The sequence below is a fragment of the Rhamphochromis sp. 'chilingali' genome, assembly GCF_963969265.1.
Source record: "Rhamphochromis sp. 'chilingali' genome assembly, chromosome: 9".
Lineage (NCBI taxonomy): Eukaryota > Metazoa > Chordata > Actinopteri > Cichliformes > Cichlidae > Rhamphochromis > Rhamphochromis sp. 'chilingali'.
In genome coordinates, this window is record NC_137936.1 from 24308430 (window position 1) to 24328274 (window position 19845).

The following is a 19845-nucleotide window of genomic DNA, read 5'->3' on the forward strand; positions in this document are numbered from 1 at the left end:
CATATAATCTGTCTACATTTCAGTTGAATGAGCTGACCTTTAATCAAATAAATATGTTCCTTGCAGGTACTGGGTGGTACCAAGAGAGAGATATAGGTCACTACAATATCCGCATAATGAAGATGATATATATATATATATATATATATATATATATATATATATATATATATATATATATATATATATATATATATATATATATATATATATATATATATATATATATTCAGAGTATTCCCAGTGATGTATTCACTTTGGGAAATGCAGTATAATAATCCTTCTAATTAATCATGGGATGGAAAATAACCGTTAGTTACTCAATACTTGAATGGGTGTTATTCTCTCACATATGTATATTTGTGTTCCAGTCTGATTTTATTTATTCCCTCGACAAAACAGTCATACGTGAAAATTGTGAATAGATTATAAAACATGCATAAAGCCGTTTGCTAATTTTCAACCATATCTCTCTGCCTTCCTACACACCTCTGGTATCAAATGATGGTTGTCATGGCAACAGGCTCACAAGCAACAACAGGGCTTTTGGAAGACAAATACATATCAGCATAACAGAAAATCTCTCTTATCCACATTTTCTGTCAACAAACCTGTCTGAACTCTGGTAACGAATGCTAACATGGTTCACGTGGTTCATTTTTCCCCTGTCATGAACAAATTTCCATGTAAACTCTGTAAACGTGGGCAAATTGGTGGGTTTTGGCCACTGAAAATACGTGACATTTAAAGAACGCATGGAAAGTGTCTTATTGGTGTTCGGTACAGCAGGACAGGCGTATGTAATGAATGTAATGAGGAAAGCTGGCGCCTTTCTGTTTGAAGTTTATGATCAGTGTGAACTCCTTGGACTGCTCTGGTGTTTCCTTTGGGTATAAGGAGAAATTTGAGTATTTCATACTTGAAAAACAAATATAACTCAAATAATATAATTTTAATATTGAAATATAAGTAGAATTTAAATGAGCCTTTAAGATTTTTATGCTTGATAGCAGTTATGACATAGTTCTTAATTGTTATTGTTGTCGACTTGACCATAAGCTTAGCACAAGAAAGTCTGTTTAAAACATCTACTATATTGGACAAGGTATACAGCACATATACCAATGGTTTTGTCCATTCATTCCAAATTCTTTCAAGGAATTTAAATATATCACATACTGTAAAATTGCTTCCAAAACTGGGACATGGTGTGAAATTTAAAAGTTGACACATTCTCAGCAAATGTTAAGTGTGACTTTTACAGGCTGACGGAGCCAAAACTATTGCTACATTGTTCCTGGGCAGGAAACTAGCAAAGCAGGAAATTCTTCCAACACTTGTTAACAGCCTTGAAGGTAGGGGACTGGTCAGCCAGGTTATCAGCCAATCCCAGACTTTTTCAATGAAACATTTTTGCTAGTTTATACATACTTTATATTTTGTTTATGCAACTAAGACAGCAAATATTATAGCCGAATAGATAAATATGACCAGTTAGAATATTTGCTATTGAGATAAGACACTCACATATACTTTAATTAAAATGAAAAACTGATCAAATCAAATGCCTATTAATATATGTATATTGATATTTCTGCATTGTATATATGCATTATTTATGTAAATACGCGTATTAACCCATTAATAATTAAATTAAATTAAATTAAAATCTAAATTTTGCTACCCCATCTTTCCTGTCCAACCATGGTCCAAATATTTACAGGTTTATGTAAACAATTCAGGCTGCTCCATAACAGAGTGAAAAAGAAGCTGTGTAACAATTCTGTATACATATACAAAGCATACAGTAGACCAGGTGTGAGCAATTAAGATTCCTGGGGGCCATGTGAGAAACTGGGACTGTTGTGGAGGATTGCACCAATAAGCTAAACACAGTTCTGCTCAATATTAATTTGATCTCTTTATGAACTGTTACTGGTAAGAGTGGATGTTGCAATTAAGCCCTAATTGTGGCCCGCTGGGAAAAATCAATTGCTCTGCCCTGCAGATGAACAAAGATGTATACAAGAGTAAGTACTGAGACTACATGTAAGAAGTTCCCTTTAGTGTTGGATACACTATAGGGGCTAACTTAGCTTCTTATTTCTTCTTATTTATAAACACAAAGAAAGCCTCAGATTGATCTATGTTTGTAAGAAATTTGGTTAAGGTCCATCATGTATTAGGTTTGCCCTAATAACTGGGGAGGTTGGTTTGATGGAGTTTATACTCTCTGTTGTACAACCTTGATGAACAACAGTAATGACTCAGTGTTCTTCTTGCAATAGACCCTTTTAATAACAGCCAATCTGGACTGAAAAAGTAGTTAATAACACCACAGGTGTTACTAATTAAACTAATTATGACACCGTAAAGAGAACAAAAGACACATTGCATTAATGTAATTAGGAACAACTTTGTCTAACTGTCATGTAATGTCACAATGATTGAAGTGTTAAGAGTTTATTTCAGCTCAATCTGGATGTTTAAGGTTTGTCTTATGGGTTGTATTACTGTCTGATTGTTCCATATTTAAGTTTAAATAGAAAGGAAAGCCATTAGCATGCCATGAGTTCAGGATTTTATTCTGTCACCTGAAAACACCATGGGCCAAAGATGTATCCATAAATAACCAAACTCAGTGTGGAGAAGCATAGCATAGCACAGAACAGCACAGTGCCAAGTAGGTCACATCATTCAGAATAAGAATGCTGAATAAGAACTTGTTTTTATTGTAATTATGAGCAACTAATGTACATTATTAAATCATTGTACTAAGGTAATGACGCGTTTCCTTCACTCTATGTTATTATATTTTTAATAGGACATTAAAGGACAACATTGTGTTTTTCCCTTTGTTGGTGCATCAACGGTTAGCCTGTTCAATAATAATAAAGTCAGTAATAAGATATAATGCATGCACAAAGCACATATCCAGCATGAAAGAAGTGCATGCCCATGAATACCTATAAATCACACACAGGTTTGCAAGGTGAATCACATTAATCGCGTTTTAAACCCATTAAATGATGGTAAACTTGATGGTAAAATAAAAACAAACATAATTTATTTTATTGACAGTATTTTATCACACATTCACATTAAAGAAAGTATTTATCAGCTAAAAGGAATTCTCCATTATTTTAGTTATATAATAACATATTTGGCATATACATAAAAAATACCTTCTAGCTGTCACTATGGAAGCTAATTCTAACCAGGAATTCACAGTAGGCACAACTTTGTGAGCCTATCCACTGAAATAGAAGGAGGATAAAAGGAGTCAGGGACAATGAATCTGTGTGACTGAAGTTAAAACTGTAGGAACGTACGCATGATGTTCAGAGTTTCTATGTGCATATACATTTTCATGGTTACCCGTGCCACTGAGTCATCAGAGTGCATGAGTTTTGATGGCAAAGACTGGATATGGTATTAGAATGCATTCAATATTTAATCACATTTAATTAGATTTGTTTTGTTATCATAATAACACATTCAGCATGTGGATGAATACTGTAATCCACATGTGCGTTTTGTAAGCCAGAAAATGCATTAGCGCACTGATGACGGCTAATGAAAAACTCCAAATGGGGGAAAAAAACAAGAACGGTTAACTGTGTACATGGCCTTGTGGTTCTAAAGCACTTTCATTGCTCTGCAAATTTGTGTTTGCTTTTCAATATAATCCCATCTGTGGAGACATTCACTCAGAGAGCAGAGACAGGAACAAACAGAACACTTCTCTCCATCTGTGACCTCCCAACTCCTCATCCTCCCTCTGAATGCATTGCAACAATGGAGAAGCGCAAGGGAGAGGGAGGAAGACTGCCTCGCTATTCAGGTAGCTACTGATGGTACACAAGCTCAAGGATAGAGGACTGAGTTCAGAGAACAGACGTGCGAAAGCGTGCAACATGTATGCAAGATATTCTGAAAATAAAAGAGGGATTTTTAACATGCAAAGGACTCAGTTACATTAGTCCATTACTTAGGAACAATTTCAATAGTATCATGAAAATACCAGATCACCTATGATGTATGATTTTGCAATTAAATAAAAATGAAGCACTTTAGAGCACTGTGAAATTCATTCCTTTTGACTGCATAATATGCTGTAATTTGAAATATTGAGTAAATATTATGTCATACAGAAGACTTTAAATTTGATTTATTAAATGTTACATGAATGTATACAAAGGTAAACAAGAAGAAAGCTGATGACCCTTATGCAAACTTATTAGTAAGTAATTAAGCTTGCACAGTCTTGTTATAGAGTCATATTTCCTTTCTCTGTCTCTCTCAGCCCAGTTTTTTTCTATTTTCTGAGCAACATCTTGAAAAATAGGGAGACCTTGATCAATGATGAAAACCTCAGACTGCGAATTGCATGCACAGCCCAAACAGCTGCAGGGAGTAGCTCAACAACTGTGAATCAGGTAAGTTTCTTTTATTTTCTCTCACTTCCCCGGCCTTTTTTATACCAAGTGATGTAATGCAGATCACTTGCAACTTCACTAAATCACCATACAGTATCATTACCATTATATCAGTCACAGACAAACCGCAGGAAGCTTGTTCTGCAGAAGTTTGTTGCCTCTCTGGAGTTTGAAGATGAGTCTCCAAATGCAGTTCTTTTTAATTCACTCTTGTTTATCTGTATATTAAAAAACTCAGAGGAGTGTGTCTGATCAGATACCTCCAACATAAAAAGCAAATGCTGAACATGTCACTCAGCTCATCATCATCAGCCAAAATAAACTGGCAACTGCATCCGTGACATTACAAACAGTGGAACATTTAGAATTTGGCACCTTATCCGTTCCTTCAGCTTCTAATTTTAAACAAAAATGTCTCTATTCATGTGCAGTTATTCTGGAAGATTCTACAGTGAACTTGCATTGCATATCTATGAAACTATTTAATTTATACTAAATTATCATTATTTTATTTTAGCTATGAAACTGAATACACAAAGTAAGCGTGCAAATTATGTTTGTTATGTGTTTAGATCCACTGAAATCTTAAAGTTTGTTACTTCTCTGGTCCAGTTTGCCACAGATCACACAACAGCTGCTGTATGATACTTGCAGATTTCAACCAACTCTGCTCCAAAACCAGGGCAGTGTGAAATAAAAGTTTAAATTATTTATAAATATATACTGTTGTAGACAACAAAAGGAATTTTAGACCAGACACTTTAGGGGTCTGCTCTCTGTTCAGTTGAGCTATTCCCCATCACTGTGGGTTTGGATAGGAAGGTGTTTGTGTGGCTGTGTGTGCAAAGAGAAGGAGGAACATTCAGTATTTAGTGGTTCTGAATAAACAGACCAGCTGAAATGATGTGCTTATGCTGAGGGTTGCTTTGAAATTGTATTGTTAGTTATACAATAATATTCGTTAATGATTGCCCCTCCATCATTTAACTTCTTTTCCTCCTAATTATTAATGTGTATTATACGTACTACATGTACTATATTTACTGTTTATAAGGTTGGGGAAACTCAAAACATAATATCCACAACTTTTTGACATTTACTTACCTGGATGGCTGAGCATGCATCAAGAAGCTCCTGTTGGAAAAAATACCAATGTCTGCTATTGTTCTGTCCTCAGGCTTAAACTGGTATGGACTAATGCCACGTTTACATTTACATTTGGAGTTGCTGGTTGCAAACAGCATTCATTTCAACTTTAAAGTCATTATGACATCAGGAAACAGAGGTTTCCCTGATGTTTGGTATATCTGATTTGAAAAGTAAGTCAGAAATTTATTAGATTGCTTTGTTCGTGTGTGTGCGTGTATGTGTGTGAAAAACAAACAAACATGGGTACGTTCTAAAGAAAATACATTCACGTTGCATAATTTGGATTATGGGATTATGTGTTTGAGGAACATCAACATCAATCTCGGAAATATTAGGAGCATTTTATTTAAAATCCTTCTGCAAGGCCACCAATTACACAAAATTCAGTAACAGATCACAGGGCAACCCATTTTAAGCTATGTAGATGTCCTAGTGGTAGTGCCGGTCATCAGTTTCTTTAGTTTCAGTAAGCAACAAATGAGTCAACTGTGGCTTCAACTGAAGTCCATTAAGAGATCTGTTTATTCACACATAGTCGGCCGAGCACATTTACTTTCACTTTTTCCAACATACTTCACATTTGTAGTGTCTTTTTGTAGTGCCACACCTGACAGTTGCTCAGCACATCTGCCGAAATCAACACGCAAAGAGAAATTTTGTCACAGGAGAAGAAAAAATCACTCTGATTTCCATATCATAAGAAAAACAATGTAAAAAAAAACTTTTTCGTTCCCAAAATTGATTTCACTTTTTATTTAAAATCCATGCTATGTCACAAATCTATATTTTTTGTAAAGACTGATGGTTTATAGCGCTTGTCTAAAAAAGCTTAACCCTGAGTCTGAGGAACAGTTAAGCTACGTGCTGTGTCGTTCTACTGCTTTAGGTTCATTGAGTTGAAGCTTTGAGTGCTTACTGCATGAGCTCGTGCTCATCACATACTGTCTAAAAATACATTTTTAAAATGATCTGAATAGAAAAGGTTGATAACAAAACCATTTTTTAAATTCCTGTAGGTCATTAGTAGCATACAATCAAAATAGATCCTATGCATGCTTCAGCATGACTTAAATAAAGGCATCTTACACAATGTTCATAGGGGGGAAAAAACAGATTCTCTTTAGTCTTTAGGCCAGCTCATTAGATTTTTTCCCCCCAATATCTGGACCTGAGTGTAACCAGAGCTTGTCATTATTGCTACCACCTTTACAGTACCTAAAGGCAAGGGATGGAAAAAGAAAATCTTTATTTAGATCCATAAATTATTCATAGAGTATTACAAATGCTAGATACACAGATTAGGTAGAGGCATGCAGTTTTCACTCTGGTTGAGCTAACATTATTCAGACTCAAACAGTTTGTGTTTTTCCTCTCATCTACCTGGCAGAGAACAAGCGCTGCACTGCCTCAGACCTGTGTCAATGCACTCAGCATCATTTTCATCTTTGGCTTTGACGATCCACTTTCATGAAGAACTTTTGTACTTGCTGCGGTGCTCTGAATAAAATTTTAAATTGATTTTTTAAAAAGCTGGAATGTTCCTGTTTGCCCATCTGCTGTAGGTTTTTTTTTCATACTGTTTATTCACAATAAGACTTTTTGGAGAAGATTATATGGAATCAAGCATTTTGTATAAAACCCCGCTTGACTGTGGAAGCTACTGAAAAGATCCGATCGGTCTTTGGTTCAACAAAAATAAATGGAGCAATAACAAAACTCAACTATCTTTGAACTGAATTCATTGCTCTTGGTGGAAAGCTAGTCCGTGAAAATAAACTATCAGTTTGAAACCACATTACAGCGTCAGTATAGAAGATTAAAATCAGTGCCCATATAATAAATGACCTTCAAATGTCCTATGTACTATGGAGATTATTTTAATTAAAAGCAAAAGACACAGAAATTCATCAAAATGCTTTGCAGGTTACATTTTGCTGATTGAAATGAAAAGACCGTAATGTGTTACATTCACTCAGTGAAACTGTGAATCTGGTTCTCTGAGGTTTAGTTAAATATAGTTGTACCGATTGTGCGGCACCTTTGTGTGGAGACGACTGCTGTAGTGCAGAACATCACTGCACCAGCAACTCAAGTTTTCTTCAGAATAAGGCATTTGTTGCCCTCTAGTGATAATTACAAGCATGGATGTGTTTCCACACAGGACAAAAAGCTCACTTTCATAACTCTGGGCCCAGAGCTTTTTTTGTATGAGCGGCTCCAAATTTGTGTCGACTGAGTTATTTTACATGTGTGATGTAAGATGCACACGTGTATTCTTTTTAAATCTACATGCTACAGACCTAAATAAAACAATTTAAGTTAGCCCATATGGCAAAACAATTGTGGTGCAAATATAAAAACTGTTAACCCCTGAGCACAAGTCTCTGTTCATATGCCCCCAAAGTTTAAGGTACTGATTTAGAGACATTTAGAGACACGTACTATATGTGTGAATAACACCATGTACGTACCACTCAACCCTGTTCTGCAAGTCTAAGAACAAGGCTCTATTTTACATTCATTTTGTCTCATTCACGCTCGTGTTATAGAAAATAAGTCAGCATGCTGCTTCTATTTTGTCACAAAAAAAATTTAGTAACCAGTATGAATCTTCCAGTGGGGTTTTTCCCTCCAGTTAGAGTTTATAATGCCTACAGTGTCAAATAAATCAGTAGCAAAATGTTCAGCGTGCTCGGGTTTATACACATAAACATTTTTATAAGCTGTCCTTTTCTCTTGTATGTTTTCCAACTCTGGATGCCGTGATCCTGCCAAAGAGCTTTGTGTCATTGCACCTTCAGCTGCTACCATTAGAGTCTGTGTCCAAGTCTGAGGTTGTGGCTTCACTTCCAACTAGGGAGGGGTAAGGCCTTGGCTGGTCTAAGTTGACGTAGGTAACCTTCAAACTGATGTAGTGCTCTCCTTTCAGATTGGACAGGATGCGCTGCACTTCGGTAGCCAAGCTATGGAAGGTAGGTCTACACTCAGGCTCCGGGTCCCAACACGCCAGCATGATTACATAGCTGTGGAATGAATAATTGCGTAAATTATTGAATGAAAAGCTGAGTAAGTAAAAGAGTAAGCAGGTGAAGACACTACTGAATAACGGGCATTGTTTTTTCTCAAATACAAAGTAGCATAGGATTAAATCCCTGTGATTTAGAGGTATGCAGGGTGGAATTGAGGCCACTAAAGACATCAACGTTACATAATGCCGACGTAGGACAGTTTTCCAATTTCATTGCACTATTGTACTATGTATGACTGTGCAATGACAATAAAGAGTTATCTTATCTAATAATGCCCATATGCTACGGGATAGTGAAAGGGTGCTAATTCTTACAGGGTGTCTGGGCAATACTGTGGCTGCAGAAGCCGACGTCCCTTCAACAAGTACTGCGTGATGTCATAGGGGTCCACCTCTGGATACGGGCTAGCACCTCTGGTTAACAGCTCCCACAGTAAGATGCCATATGACCACTGTGAAACAGATAAAGAATAATATATTGTATGTATATTGATTGATTGATTGATTGGTTGAGTGATTGATTTAAAACAGGGCTGCCCAATCCCAGTCCTCGAGAGCTACTATCCTGCAGCTTTTAGATGCATCCCTACTCCAACACAGCTGAATCAAATGGCTTGATTACCTCTTCAGCATGCCATCATGTTTGGCAAAGGCCTGATAACAAGCCATTCATTTGATTCGGGTGTGTGGGAACAAGGATGCATCTAAAAGCTGCAGGATGGTAGCTCTCGAGGACCGGGATTGGGCACCCCTGATTTAAAATGATCTTCATTGGCTTGATTAATTAGGCACACTTACAACATCAGACTTGGTTGTGAACTTCTGTGTTTGCAGGCTTTCGATGGCCATCCACTTTACAGGGAGCTTCACCCTTTTGTGATCTTGAATGCTGTAGTACTCCTTGGCATAGACGTCTCTTGCCATACCAAAGTCAGCAACCTTTACTGTGAAGTTTTCATCCAGCCTGTCAAGACAAAACATCTTAAGAATGGACTATCTAGTTCAAATAACATATTTCTACTTTACATTTCTAACATGTAGACTAGCACGTGTACAACGAGTGTCAGTGAATATCAACCATGTTCTCTATGATGAGATCTAATGGTGTAAGCTTATACATGTTGAGTAAGCTATGTGTTTAACATCTAAACCAGCGGTCCCAACCTCCAGGCCAGTCCGTGAGTCGTTTGGTACCGGGCCGTGAGAGTTAAGGTTCGGGTGTGAAATTTATGGTTTTCGGGCTTTTTAGCGTTTTTTATTATTTATTTTATTTTTCCCGTGTGTTATGAATAAATTTTCCTTTTTTTGGTATCGGTACTTGTTTTATTTTGTTGTATTCATCTGCAACACCTTAAAGGCCAGTACATGAAAAAATTGTCGGACATAAACTGGTCTGTGATGCAAAAACGGCTGGGGACCTCTGATCTAAACTATCTTTCATGTAGAAAAAAGAATCTAAAATAAAAATGATTTTTTTTTTCAAAATCATGTTAATGTACATTTGTCACTTTTATCTAATACTTTTTTTTAACATTGCAGAAAATAACTAATAATTTTAAAAGATGCCTGAAAGCTGATGAATTTATTAACAATCTTTGCAATGAACATCAAATTATTTTCATGAAATAATTTCATTTTGCTATATACAACTGACTACAACAATGTGTTCACAAATTTAAAACGGCTAAAACTGCAGAATTATTTCCCCTTATGGCCAACAACAAATACGTTTGCTTGTAGTGAGTCAAAGTCTTTCATATCAAGGCCAGTAATCAGTGCATGAGTCACACTCACATGCAGTTACGCGCAGCCAGGTCTCTGTGAACAAATTTCTTTTGGGCTAAGTACTCCATTCCCCTGGCAACCTGAAGACCAAACCCAATCAGGTCTTTCACTGTTGGATTCTGTAAAGGACAAAGAGTTTGTAAAAACAAAAAAAGAGAGATCTAAGGACAAAACTTGTAATGGCGTGAATAGAGCATCTTCACAGTCCCCACAGTTTAATTTACCCTGTTCTTAGAACGGATGAAATGGCGCAGATCTCCATGCTTCATATATGGCAGAACCACCAGGGGGAGCCCTTCTTTGGGCAGCATGATACCCAACAGTGACAGTATGTTAGGGTGGTTAAAGCCTTTCATAATGATCCCCTCTCTGAGGAACTGGTCTACTTCCTGGAAATCTGTTATCCCTGTTAATAAAACACATATAATAAAATACTTTAATCTACCAGCCAGCAGCTCACAAAACACCAATTTCTTTTATGAAATAAACTGATATTCACTTACTGTTCAGTGATTTAATAGCACAGTGGATTTCTTTCTTGTTGCTGTCTAACAGGTATCCATGATAAACTGTCCCAAAGTGACCTATATTAGAAGAAAATTGCCTTATAGGAATTCTGTGCTAAATTGGCAAATTAGTAATAACAATTGTACAATACTGAGGTTCACCTTTGCCAATAATCTGACTATCCTCAATTGAGAGCATCTCAGGTGGGATTAGCACATCTTTGACCTCTTCAAGAATATTGGAATTCAGGCTAACCATTGAGATATTGTCTCGTGGCATCAAAGGAACAGATAGATGATCAGAGCTGGCACTGTACAATAAACCCTGGAAAGCCAGTCCTGCTGAACCTGAAGTTTGATAGTAAAGATCTATTGTAATGCATTAGAGAAAAAACATAAACAGGCAAATAAATAACTGATAAAATCTGAGTACATGCGAAGAATGAAAAGCATGAAAGTATTTAATGGACTGGGATAAAAAAAAAAGATTATCTATGCTCAAGTTTATATAATGTTCCTCAATAATAATAAATGTTCCTAAATAACTTTATTAGTCAGGTTGTTCTTTGACACATTAAACTGAATCAGTTCATGGCTTGAATCTCTCACCCTGTCTGTAGTCATCTGTTGGAGAAGAAGAATTATTGTTGCTCAGGCGTAGATTATGTGACATCATCGCTGATAAGCGATTCTCTATGGTGGCTGGAGGGGAGAATTCAATCAATCAAAATCAGTTAACAAAGAAAAATCATAGAGAGAGACAGGACAAAATACATTCTGAAGGTGTGCATATAAATTTAAAATAATAGCATGGTCATTTTTATAACAGTTTTTAGAATACACAGTTACAAGGTGCTTCATGCCACCTGCTAGAATATGATCTCAGTGGATTAGCTGAAACCTTATGTCATGAGCTTGGCCATGTAGAGCTTTTTATATATAACTTTTTTTACTAAATTGTGAATGACACAAGGGAAGAATCCACTGAGGATAATGTGTGAAGCACCGGTGAGCCGAAGGTCGGCTAAGAACGACTGACAGATGCATGTAATTAAAATTTGTTGCAAGATTGCTTAGTAAAGTATGTCAGTTTATTGAAATGCATCACAAAATAGCAAAGTCTTTCTCACCTCTCTTTTTTTTCCTTAAATTAATCATAACAATTAATGCAAGGGCAGCTCCTACTACCAGTGCGGCAATGATGCCCAGGACAATGCCTGCAATCGCATTGTTGTTGAAGCTGTCATCAAAGAGCACTGTACCCATATCATAAACGTCATGGTTCACAAACACCTGCAGCAGTGGAAAATATGATCCCTCTTGTTAAATACATTTATTTAAATATGAGTCTCCATAAGTGATTTAGGATGGCTTAAACAGATGATTCTTACCCTAACAGGCAGCCCGTTGCTGGGAACAACCAGGCCTTTAGGAATCCTGCAGGTCAGCTCATTTTGCAAAACCTGCGCTTTGCAGACCGCATCACCAATGGTCATTGTGATCTTCATACATGTTTGTACTGCATCCAATTTTTTATGCTGTTACAAATTGAAAAAGGGTTTAAATATTAAAACACAAGCAGTAATTGTTGTCTTGTGAAGAATGCAACTACTGTTCCTGAGGTTTTTGTACAAACAGCCAAACAAATGACAGAGCAGGAAAAACTGCACATGAGTGTGTGAACATACATGCAGTGAAACCTCGTCCTCTCCTGGTTTTAGAAGTAATATACTGTCATCGTTTTCAAAGGGAATGACTTGGGCATTAGGGTAGTAGGAAAAGTTACTTTTCCAGGCGTCATTTTCCCCATCTATGTGAATAGAAAGCACTCCAGTTTTAAAAATGGTATCTGGAATTTGTTCTGGAAAAGCAGGAACCCAGCACTCCATGTGTGTGGCATTTCTTGTGCCACTGCAAACCTGAGGTAAAACAAAAAAATAATATGCTGTTTGCAATCAAGTTAAAATTAATTAACTGAAAAATGTAACTGCATTAGAAAAAAATCCCAGTAAAGTTTTACAAAACCTTACTTACCCGTTGAAGACGCTCACTGAAGTGAGATTTCAGAGTGTACTCAACCACAATTTTGTTAGCAACATCAAGATTCTGACCTTCTATCACCAGCTTGGAGCCTCTGTAAGGCAATATAAATTAGCATGCCTGCTAGTTTTGATGAGGAACTTGGTGGTAAGCCTATTAGTTAGACCAGTTTAGTGTCATACCTTTGGAAACTGCAATTCGGAAACACAGAGTTTATAACAGGATTATTCTTGTAGGAAAACATCTTAGTGTCATTCACTTGAAGGCTGTCAATAATGACTTTCACAGGTAGTTCCCCAACAGCCTCAGCAGCTTCTGTGTGGCAGACGATTGAAGACAAAGTCCCCTTTCCTTCAGAAACACTGAAAGCAATAGAAATTCAAATAACCAACTATACATAACTAAGGCTACCTGCTTAAATGCACAGCAAAACCAATGTGTTGTAGCGTCTATGTTACTCACTTTTGAATGGTGCAGTTTTTATCTCCAATTTTGACATTTCTTGTTACTCCTGTGTTAAGATATCTGCCTGTTAATGTAACCACTGTTCCTCCAAACAAGGGCCCGTAATCAGGCTTGATTTCTGTTATGCTGGGTGTCTAATAAGAAACACACAAAGTAAATCACATCGTGATTCCAAAATGCATTACAGAAATTATTTCTGATAATTAGAAAACAGAGAGTTTATAACAGGGTGGTGCCATTTAAAAATTGATCTCACCACAAATGACAAGCCAGAAATCTGAGCTGTGCCTTCAACTGAGAAAATGCCCTCCACCTCTCCCTCATTCACTTCCAGAGTGATGTTGAGTCCCTGGTTTGGTGTCTCTTCCCTGATTTTGCACACCAGTCTGTATTAGAGACACAGGGAATGGCATGTCTGTTAGTTCTATGAGAGAATATGAGCCATCTGATGTTTCCCATAAAGGGATAACAAACGACTAACAGAATAAAAGACAAATCATGTGAGAGAGAAGATAAAAGTTAATGACATGCAAGAGCGTCATATTTACGAGTGGCGACTGAAAAGAGGGTCGTCAAGGTTAAGTGCTCAGAGCATTATGAGAACTCCCCGAGCTGTTTTGCGTATAGCAGCATACAAGACTATGGTCGATGATCAGCCCTTATTAAAGCTATGAAAAGTTTCATTCAGGAAAACTTATATATCTAATCTGCCTCCTGAAACCAAACTAGAACTGAGTCCACAGGAGCAGGCCTAATAGCTCAAGGCTCTACCTTCTACTCTACTTTTGGAAACTCTAGGAAAAAAAATAAGCCTGTACTCTGAGACCCAAGAGGACAACTAAATTCAATAAGGACAAACTGTAATCACTCAACCGTGGCTCAGGGGGTTGGGAATCGCATCTGTAACCGGAAGGTCGCCGGTTCGATCCCTGGGCTCTCTGTCCAGGTCGTTGTGTCCCTGGGCAAGACACTTTACCCTACTTGCCTACTGGTGTTGGCCAGAGGGGCCGATGGCGCGATATGGCAGCCTCGCTTCTGTCAGTCTGCCCCAGGGCATCTGTGGCTACAACTGTAGCTGCCTCCACCAGTGTATGAATGTGAGAGTGAATGAATAGCGGTATTGTAAAGCGCTTTGGGTGCCTTGAAAAGCGCTATATAAATCCAATCCATTACTCATCTGCCTGTTTTCCTTAGTGTTGCTTTTCTGTTCTTGACATCACTACGCTGTCAGTCTCAACGCTGTTATTGTCATTCTTGTCCAGTAATCTTTTTCCCTGCCTCCTCTGAGCCAATCAGCCCCAAATTATTGTTTTGCACAAAAATTTGACCAAAGATGTCACTGAGATGTTAAGAACAGAAGTTTATATGTCTGAAATAATACATCAGTTATATAACCAATAAAGAGCTCAATACCATCATTTTTTAATTAAGTCTGAGCAGCACATTGAGCAGCACTTCCAACACGAGGAAATGGACTACACGTGGGATTGAACTACTCACCTGTTACTATTGCTCTTTTCAGGCAGGACATCACACACGGTCCCCGAGCCCACAGTAACGATGTGGGTTTTGCCACTGATGATGGGCGGCCGCAGAACAGACTGAAATTCTGATCCGCACAGCGTCACTTCAGTCGCACCACCAGCAGGGACCATTTTAGGAAAAAACTGGAAAAATAAAATTACCAACATAAATCAGTAGCTAATTATGTGTATTTATAATCAGTGTGACTGGAGGAACTTTATGACTCATTTTGTTTAACCATGCAATGGCTTATCACAGAGTCACACAGAGTGACAGATCTACCTCTGTTATGATGGGTCCGCAAGACTTTTTGTTCCACTGTGAGCTACACTCCTCCTGCCTTGAGCAGATTCCCGAACACCAGCCACAGTTCATGAAAAACGGAGCATTCAAACACATGGGGCACGTCTTAAAATGTGCACACCCTGGTCCTGTAGAAGGCACCCTGAACATCTTGATCGTGGAGAGAGTAAGATGAGGGTGTTATAAAAGACATACAAGGGAAAATTCATCAAGAGATAAGCAGTACCTGTGGCAGGTATTACGAGTGTTACCTTATTTCCAACCACAAAGAGAAGTGAATCCTCAGAGTACACAGCTGCGTTCCTCGAAACTGCAGTCTCTCCCAGTGAATAGTTGGCAAAAATAATATGGTTATAGGAACTTAGAATCACCTAAACATGTGAAACAGAGAGGTAATGTCGCGAGGATTCATGGAAATCATAGCAAAAACATCTACATTCAGTACTTTATAATGCATTCAAACTTCAGCGTACTCTCCAGCCCAACACCATGTTATTACCTGGAGTATCCTCCCATCTGACGTGCCAAAATGGCCCACCGTATGAGTCTCAATCGTGTTCACCAGAACTGAAGTAAACAGTACATTTCTCATCTCACTGTTGAAGAGATCGACTCTGTAGTATGGCTTTGACACCAGAGTGGGCTTATCAGTGCATCTGCTATCAGAGTTCTGTACAAGCAGAAAAAACATGTTTACACATGGACAGCTCAAGGAGTTTCATCTTCAGCATATCTGCCTCTATCAGCACTGGGCTCATTCTAGAATAAGTACCGGTACATGAAGACGTGTTTGTGTGACAAGAAAAAGGGATGGAAAAAAATTCTTAATTGTATTCATTTATAGAGGAAGTGCTGTAGTTTCCTCCAGTCATGTTAACAAGCCGTGAGTGGAAAGTCATAAAACAGCAGTGACCTCAGCGTTGTTGACTTGGTGACTGTTTCTCAGAGTAGTTTCTGTCTTCTGCTGAAACTAAACATTTGCATGGTGGGCGTGCAAAACATGAGTTAGACTGGTTTAAAAAAAAGGTCAGCAACCAGAAAAAAAGCAGGATTTGCAAGACTGGTGAGGTAATTAAGCTGACCTGCCCCAGCATGCCCATATTTGAGTTCTCACTTCAATGTCCAATTTTTACACCATTTGAGCTTCTCAGACTTTAATGCTTAAATAGAAATGCAGTTCACTGTATTGAACACACCAGATTCAATAAGTAAAAATCTTGCCCCTCACTTCTTTCATATTCATCCTATTTCCTACTCAAATAGAGATGAGTACAGTCCAACACTGACCCTCCCCTTGAAGTTCCACATTTTTATCAGCAGGATTTATAGCTTGTGTTTCCTGGCACACATTCCCGTAGGTGTACATGCCTGTGGGAGCTCAAAGGACACAGACTGAGCGCCATAAAAGGAAAGACCACACCTTTATTTTATTTTGACGTGAGGAACCATAGCTACATTCAAGGTGTTTCAAGAGAGAGGTGTGCATGTTCTTATAAGGCTGAACCTGCCTTTACCGTCCAGTACCTTTCTCTTCTGTATTGGTTTGTGTATTTGGAAGTTGGGGAGGAAATATTCCACAGTGAAATCCACTGACCTGCTAGGACTGGAAGGACACGTGTGCTGCCCTGAGGCAGTTTGTGTCCTCTCAGTTATTTGTTTTAAAATGAAAAGAAACTGCAACTGTTTTTTTTACCAAAGCCTTGTACTACAAACAGTTCACACCTTTTCATTGAGAAAGACTGAAACTTACTGAGCAGTGACTGAAACAGAGTAATGGTGTCGCAACATGCAGGTCACACCAGTGACTCATCCATCCCTCCCTGTTCTCTCTCTCTCACACACACTCACCTTCATCAGATTTACCGCAGGCAAACATCATTTTAATTTTCAAGATTTATGGACTAACTTTAGTTTTACTTTGAATATACAATCCTTTATTGCTCAAGAAAATAATAATACTGTACTGTAAACCACTTTGCTCTCATCACAAATGACTTAATAATACAATGCTTGTCTGGACAAACCATTTCCTGTATGGGCATATAGTGATATTCTGATGACACTCGAGCATAAAAAAAAGAGTTACTCACTTCATGTGGGCAGTTCTCACATGGCTGGAAGTGGCAGAGACCTCTGGATAGCTGCTCTGTACTTGACTTACAGCAGGCCTCCTCACCAGCCTCGATTTCTTGGTTTATTTTAGTTAAAGGAAACGCACAGAGGGCTGAGTTCTTCTGAGGCTGGCCATGCTTGTTTACCTCCGCGAACACCCCATACAAAACATTTTCTCCCTCAGCTACCCTCAGCTCATCAGCCAAGTCCTTCCCAACTTGCCCGAAATGTGCTGCCTGTAATCCATTATAAACAGTACCCTTGAAAGTCCCTGTCCTTCTTCTCCTGCGCTTTGGCTCGTACCGACACTCCAAAATAAGCTCTCTGTACATCCACATCTCTGGATTAGAAATAGACAGTCGTCCCAGACGAGTCTGAAAAGCTGAATCGTTTTTGTAGGGATTTTCCCTCTGCAAGGAAAGAAAGTAGACATAATCCTTGGCAGAGAAACTGTAGATGTAGTTAATGCTGTAAGAGTCACGTAGTCCAGGAAGCACTGTCACGTTTGTGACCATGTCAAAGCCATCTTCAGTTGAAAGTGGCCTCAGCACTGATAATGACCTCCTTGGGTACGTCTGTGTTATTCTGTCATTGACAGAGGCTGCAACAAAGAAGTATGATGTCTGCCCATCTTCAGCGATCATGGCCTTGGTACCAAATGGGCTGGCCACACAGTCACGACAGTAGGTTGGAGAGTTCCTTTTTTTTGTGTATAAACATTGAGGTGTAGGAGCTTCAAGGGTAATGTCAGTAAAGTAACAGATCCCATACCGAGTACTTCCACAAATGTACAGGTATGGAACTAGATTTAGAGCAGGATCCAAAAGCAGAATCTCGTTGTCTGTATCCACTGGGTCCTCGGGTTGAACTTCTACATCGCATGCCAGACAGGTTTCACAATCAGGACTGCCTATAGGTCCAGTTTTCACCTCCCATATTTTATTCATAGAACTGTTGACTCCCACTACTGCATTCTGATATCCAATGTAAACTTGTTCATTATCCGGGTTCACTGCAATGTTCTGTATTGGTTTCTGGGTTTGGAAGTGGGGGAGGGAATATGTTACAGTGAAATCTATGGAACTCTGAGGTGTAGAAGGACATGTGTGCTGCCCCAAGGCAGTTTGTGATAGCATCCATATCCATACTGTCAACAAGGCAGTCAAACTGACCATTTCCACTTTATGGTCTGCTGTGAATAAATGCTACCTATAAGACAGTTTTCTCAAAGAAAACATTCTGGAGAACCAGCGGGAGCTCTGCAAGAAAAAGCAGAGAAGGAATGTTGAGATTTACCAGACAGGGAGCTGTACCACTGGATTCTCACATTCAGCCGAGATTCTCCACTTCATACTGTAAACATTTTAGCTTACTTAATCTGAGACACAGCTGGAGAACTGAGGAAGGAGGAAAGTATCAGCTGCTTTTTTTCTTTTTCTTTTTGAGGCTCTTGAATAAGCATTTCCTTATCTTCAGCTGCAAATGCCTCATTTTAAAAGGTAGTATTACCTAATATACGCAGTCACGGCATGTAAAACCCAACAAGAATTTGCGAGGATAACGATACAATCTAAAGCGGACAAGAAACAACGCGTTGTAACATGTGGAGAAACCATGGGAGCGTTCAGCCCACCAAAACTACACAAAATACATACAGAGTAACAACTACATTACATGTGTCAAATACACAAAAGTAATAGTTATTATCAGTGCAAAACGGTCATGGAGGCTTATAAAGGACTACGTTACTGTAAATTTCATATTACTATATGACATAACTTCTAATGAAAACCATGATACTACTACAGTTAGAATCATTTGTATTAACTCGAACTGTTTGGATAGGAATCATTAACATGGACCAATAGCTGAAAGTTCTCCGGAACCAATAAAATTTAAGAAATCTTTAACAACTTCTTTAACAAATTTGAATCCCTCAGAGATACGTATGCTAGTGAAGTTCCACTCACCTGACAGCGACTGAATACCTCTATCAATGAGTTTACACTGGCACTGAATTCCCCCATTCCTTTAAGATCTCACGTCAAAAAAAAAAACCAAAAAAAAAAACAAAACAGGAAGTTACTAACCCTTCACAATAAAAGCATTCCAGGCCAGCGGTCTTGTGTCTAAAGGGTGATTTAAAAAAAACAAATCAGGTCATCAGACCTACAGAGAGATTTGCATTTTTACAGTTGTATGGCACTGTATCGACGGGAGATCTGGATAAATTATAAGTCAAATTTCATTGAAAAAATAAATACTGTGGAAATTAATATCCTTAAATCCTGCCATTATCGTGCCAAGGTACATCTAAATGTCTGGAACAATATTCATTTGGTTATTATTACAAAACAAACGATAATTCGTGGCGTTTTTGTGCTGTAAAAATGAGAATGACACTGCCCGTTCAAACAAGTTTTCTAATATGATTCAATGTTTAATTTTTTAAACTGTTAAAGACCGGAAATGCCATCATCATTCTGACTCGCTT

At 38.2% G+C, this 19845-nt stretch overlaps 1 protein-coding gene across 2 annotated transcripts; it reads right to left on the reverse strand.

The window, feature by feature from the left end:
* Window positions 1-5910: 5910 nt before the first annotated feature.
* Window positions 5911-19412, reverse strand: mst1ra (macrophage stimulating 1 receptor a). Of its 2 annotated transcripts, none has more exons than XM_080890481.1 (21): window positions 19322-19412; window positions 17330-18610; window positions 15739-15909; window positions 15491-15610; window positions 15219-15389; window positions 14913-15079; window positions 13669-13798; window positions 13410-13546; window positions 13130-13309; window positions 12942-13041; window positions 12596-12826; window positions 12299-12445; window positions 12038-12200; window positions 11517-11609; window positions 11070-11255; window positions 10905-10985; window positions 10626-10807; window positions 10411-10520; window positions 9415-9580; window positions 8932-9068; window positions 5911-8611 (listed from the first exon to the last, which is right to left on the reverse strand). In XM_080890481.1, the coding sequence occupies exons 2-21, from the start codon at window positions 18524-18526 to the stop codon at window positions 8386-8388; spliced, it is 4095 nt and encodes a 1364-aa protein (XP_080746607.1). In that variant the 5' UTR covers window positions 18527-18610; window positions 19322-19412; the 3' UTR covers window positions 5911-8385. The 2 variants fall into 2 exon arrangements, with proteins under 2 accessions (XP_080746607.1, XP_080746606.1); XM_080890480.1 differs by having other exon boundaries at window positions 11070-11276.
* Window positions 19413-19845: the final 433 nt, after the last annotated feature.

Coding starts and splice junctions, on each gene's coding strand:
- mst1ra (XM_080890480.1), bottom strand. CDS start 18,526: ATGGTCAGTTTGACTGCCTTGTTGACAGTATGGATATGGATGCTATCA. Junction 13,310..13,409: donor AAAAACTGCACCATTCAAAA/GTGAGTAACATA, acceptor TATTGCTTTCAG/TGTTTCTGAAGGAAAGGGGA. Junction 10,521..10,625: donor TCATCCGTTCTAAGAACAGG/GTAAATTAAACT, acceptor TGTCCTTTACAG/AATCCAACAGTGAAAGACCT.